General features: G+C 46.3%; 1 protein-coding gene across 1 annotated transcript in view; it reads right to left on the bottom strand.

The window, feature by feature from the left end:
* Positions 1 to 546: 546 nt before the first annotated feature.
* The window catches only part of T265_08759 (hypothetical protein), a gene marked incomplete at both ends in the record, with an annotated part of 14,755 nt that continues 10,265 nt past the window's right edge, over positions 547 to 5,036 (bottom strand). The window contains 2 exons of the mRNA XM_009174648.1: positions 547 to 1,094; positions 3,841 to 3,941. Of these exons, the coding sequence (XP_009172912.1) occupies positions 1,044 to 1,094; positions 3,841 to 3,941 (152 nt within the window). The remainder of the gene's footprint in view (positions 1,095 to 3,840; positions 3,942 to 5,036) is intronic.

The following is a 5,036-nucleotide window of genomic DNA, read 5'->3' as shown; positions in this document are numbered from 1 at the left end:
TACCTCAGTGCGTCGTATCGGATAACATTCGCGTGTTTTCCAAAAGAAAGAGGTTATTTCGAAGCGACCAGTACTCATAAGGTTGCTGGAAACTTTTTGACAGTCCACGACGGGTTTCACCCTCCTCGGGACCCATCAGGTAGGCACAGCCCCGAGTTTCCATCAGCTTCACGTTCCAGTTGAACCCAAATTGTATGAAATTCGCGAAGTACACTCGTTTGCACACCAGTTCGCTCAGGTAGATCTCTCGCTTAAGACATTCTTCAACTGAACATGGCGCACATAAGCCGCCTCACGTTCCGCTTCGTACTGTGTTTTAAGCCGCCTCACGTTCCGCTTCGTACTGTATTTGAGGTATCTTGAAGAGACACTATTCACAACATTTCGACAGCCCATGACCGGTTTCGCCCTTTTCGTGGAGATACCTGGAATATCACACCAACCGAAACATGAGGATACCCTTGTATAACATATCCAGTTGAGGAACATCATAAACTAGAGGTCCAATTGGGATTCAGCTAAATCTCCTACTAAAACTAGACTGAGGTGCAAATGAGTGTATTTCACAAAAATATTACTCATTCGTAGACACCACCCAACTAAGATGCCACGCGACAAAGAACGCCCAGAAAATATAGCGTCGATGTGGATGAAATGTTCATTATACGGTTGATAGAATCAGCAACGAACTGTTATCAGCGGAGCTCGATTAATCCAGATAACTTCGCGAGCTGAAGAGCCGTAGAGTACGATGACATGGCGGGTGCGTAGCTAACCAAGTAAGATAAGGGGACACACGTTTCGTTTGGAGTTTTCGATGCAATCTCACACAGGGAAAAACGGATGCCAAGACATTAATGGACACGTTCATTAGGATAATCACACGAAGTGAGCGGCAGATAGCAGAAAAGCGGTCGAAATCCGAAGGCGGTAACAGAACGAATGAGGACGGGAACAAACATATGACAGTGAAAACAGGCATGGCTTGTGAAAGCCCACGAGAGTAGTTAACGATAAAATGCTGGAAAAATGAAAGATTCCGTTCAGTCTGATTTCTTGTCCGCGGATGGCTCTGACAGTAACGTAATGCGACGCTGAAAAGAGAAAAGCAAGAAACTTGGAGGGAGAGGACGCCACTGGAAGTCAGAGAATAAAAGCACGACAAGGGGCTAGAAGTCAATGGTGACGGGGTAACGTGCGCTGCAGTGTTCGTATGCGCATACGTTTTACGTCTCCAAGGATGAATGGCTTCCATGTGCACAGCGACAATATATGCATTCTGAAAAAGGACAGCAGTCCGGAAGTCGCACGGGCCCTCTACGTGGGAAATAGTCTCTGGGGCCATCGGCTAAGACCGGATAAAATGACACGAGATGCGTGATTGAAAAGTGGTGGTGCGCTAGTCTGCCAGTGCGGGAGTGGTAATGCTTAGCAGCCTCTCATGCCAAATAACAGAGTAATCAACTTCCTATCTGGATGTCTACGGGTCCCACTCTTTCTGGAGGCTGGTGGGATCCGCACTGCTGACGGTCTCCCGAAACGGTGAAGTGATGGTACGGTGCTTTCCCCAAGAGAGACCCTCCGAATGGAGGTCAGTATCAAAGGGTAACATAGCAACCAACACCACTGGGCACTTAATAAGGAGAGGCCTCTCAGGAAAGTTCATAATTTCGTTTCCCTAGAAGGTCCATAAACCCCAATGTGAACTGCTCAAAGCCCGATTAGCTTAGCTGAACCGAGTCGAAACGCCATCACTGCGGCTCGCTGATTGTCGACATCATCAAACTGCGCAGGACAACATCCCGCTCGAGAGTTCTTCCTGCTCAATTCTGCTCTTATGGATCGGACCCTCAATTCAGACATTGACAATCATGTTATCGTAAGTGATGTCAGAATATTTATGCGCCAGTTACATGGTATTAATTGACTATTTGTTGGACGGCAGTGGAAACTTTGGGAGAAAAAGGTTTTTCGACTGGGGGTAAATTCCAGGTTACTTCTTGCCTGTCAATATTCAACCAATCTTTAGATTAGCCAGTCGTTCAGCTGTGACACCCTTCCGGTGCCTAACTGCCATGCCACCCGAAGGTTGCACAAGGGCTGGGATACTGCCACGTTTCCCAAGCCTAGACAGGGGAAGTCGAGAGGCAGAGGTCGGGTTCGAACCACGGACCTTCCGGTCAGTAAGTGCGTGCTCTAACCACTTGGGTCATCTCACCCCATTAGATTAACCATCGCGTTGTAGAACGACAAATTCGCAAACGAATATGACATGTTGGAGAACAAGATCACAGACCTGTTACGGAATAACTTGGGTAGTTTGTCTTGTAGAGAAAACCGAAATTTATGTGTCAAGATAGAGGCGCACTGTTCGCAAATGAGTGTATAACTTCACAAGGTAAGATATTCTTCTTTCAGGGTATCCACCAAATAAATCCTAGGTGACTGAAACATTTTGGGTGACGTGGAAGGTATCGACGGCTTCGATCATTTGAAGGACACGGAGATATGAATAGTTGAATTACTGGACAGGTTTCACCAGATTTTTCTCACTTGACGAGTTTTGACACTGAACTCATTCCTTGTTAGCTATGCACTACTCTTGTACGATATACTGTAGATGAGTCGAAACAGCTGGCACCAAAATCATGTACCTCACAAGAAAATATTTCTACATGGCGTCGTGTGCGCGGTCTACTAAGGGGTAATATCGTTAACACCTGGCAAACGTGGCAGCCGAAGCGTATGAACACACTAACACGCACACAGTATTGATCATTTCCGACGCTACTTCTAAACTCTAAACTGTACGGGGCTCAGTGTAGAATCTAGTGTCAAACGGTCCCGAAACCACAGAAAAGCTTGAAAATCAATAGTGAGTCTACCGGAAAGAAGGAAGCTTGAGAACCGAAGAGCGCCGCCAACGCCGCTGTGTCCGGAGATCACCTGGAGACCGGTCGAGCAGCTAGCCAGCAAGAGTTCATGGAGCATCATTAACGAGCACCACATCAAAGGGTTCAGGAACGAGGAACGTTCACCAGCGCTTCCCAACTTCAGGAATTGTTTCACTGTCGTAGCTTAAGTTCGATTTGCGCTGTGAATTTGACGGTGACTTTCCCAAAAGCTGGTCCTGAGCATATAGGAACCGGTCGGCACATGAGCCACGTGTGTGAGCAACGTTTTGCGAAGATGTGCAGGCCCAAATGCCCGGATTTCCAGAATGAAGCAGAGGGCCACAGCAACCAATCCAGATCGAACAGAACGTTTGCGGAGATTGCACGAAACCATATCGAGGTATTACTACAAAACTTGTGGTGGCAGATGCTGACTTCTGTGGGAGTGCCGTCATCGGTCATGGTTCCATATAAATCTTAACCACGGCGACCCTATTGCTAATGTCTGCAGGCCGCAAGAGAGTAGGGATCCAGGGATTCTGTTAGCGAATTGGGGACAACAAGCTCAAGAGCAGTTTGTACATGGTTCATCTGCCACAATCGCGGATATCTCTATACCGATGAGGAGCGGTGACGGCGCGTAAACCTGATGGGGGCGAGGTGGTCTAAGTGGTTACAGAGCGAATTTACTAGCCGGAAGGTTAGTGGTTCGAACCCGACATCTGCCTCTCGACTTCTCCTGTCTAGGCTTGGGTAATCTGGCAGTATCCCAGCCCTGGTGCTTGGGTTGCATGGCAGTTATACACCGAAAGGGTGCTACAGCTGAATGACTTTTGATATACCTGATGAAAATATACCTAGAACATATGTTTGCGAAAACTTTTCGTTTGAATACACGGGCCTGTTAATCCAACCGATTTGTTGCAGCACACCAACGAACACTTACCTGTAATTCTTGGCATTCGGTAGCCACACGATCGTACTCCTGCGCAGTCTGTGTTGCCTGCTTCTTCAGTGTGACCAGGTCTTGTTTAGTTGTTGCGTGCGCTGCTCGTGACGGGGAGAAGTGGAGCAACAACGGATAGAAAACACGTAATAAGCATAGTCAATGTGTTCACATCAAGCTCTTCAAAAGAAGATATGGCAACTAAATCAGAAACTAACGTTCTCCAGAAGGCGTATAAATAGATGCTTGTTCTAGCTACGTGCCTGCTCGGTGATGAGATGGACGAGGTATGAGTGCTATTCATAATCAGCAGAAGTGTACTGATTGTGTCCACAGTTGTTTAGTTCCTGGCATCTTTGGCTACCCATGAGCAACGCCAACGTACCTCCTCATTTTAGAGGTCACCTAAACAAACAGGTTATCTTATTCAACGAACTATTTTACACACAAAAGTGAAGCCCAATGCGACAAGTTAGTTTGACGAACGGATACCAGGCTGACAATCATCCAGGAAAAGTATGAACTAACCACGTCCACCATCCCAAACGATGTCATAAACATGAAAAACTGCGTGAAAACCTTTCGTTTTGCAGCCAAAATATGAATAGGACGTTTTAAACACGAATCTCACTTCACAATGACGTCATTCTTATCCTTCTTTCCAAGAATGTGAGCATGTGAAGATCTCGATCTCATCATAACTGCTAAATGAGGTTAGGCCAGCGACAATATATCGAAAATTGGTAGCTCCGGTGAGTTAACTGATCGTAGATCAAGCGGTTGTTGGTCTCTTTGCCGAGTTTAGCAAGCGCCTTCAAGAAACTTGGCAAGCTCGGTGAACAGATCAACAACCAACTGATCTACAATCAGTTCAGCCGGCTCAAGCTTGGAAATTGCAATAAGTTCGACTGATTAAAGTTGTAGCTCAATAAAATATGCTTACAAGAAACAGGTGATAACTGATGTTGCCTTCGTAAAGTTCACACCATCAACGTGTAATTACAAGCCGATTCGATCGTTAAATGACCACTACGACGTCTGTAACTGGTAGAACTAGGCTAATTGGAATTCGCCAATGGTCCACTACTAGTGTAACGGTGGTACTACTGATGGGGAGGCATGCGAGTAGTATGTTTTCTTGTATATTCGCTTTGCGTCTCTTGAAAAGGGAGATCTAGTGCAGAATTTGTGAAGTC

This window comes from Opisthorchis viverrini (genome assembly GCF_000715545.1).
Source record: "Opisthorchis viverrini unplaced genomic scaffold opera_v5_232, whole genome shotgun sequence".
In the NCBI taxonomy this organism is placed as follows: Eukaryota; Metazoa; Platyhelminthes; class Trematoda; order Opisthorchiida; family Opisthorchiidae; genus Opisthorchis; species Opisthorchis viverrini.
This window is presented reverse-complemented; position numbering and strand designations above follow the sequence as displayed.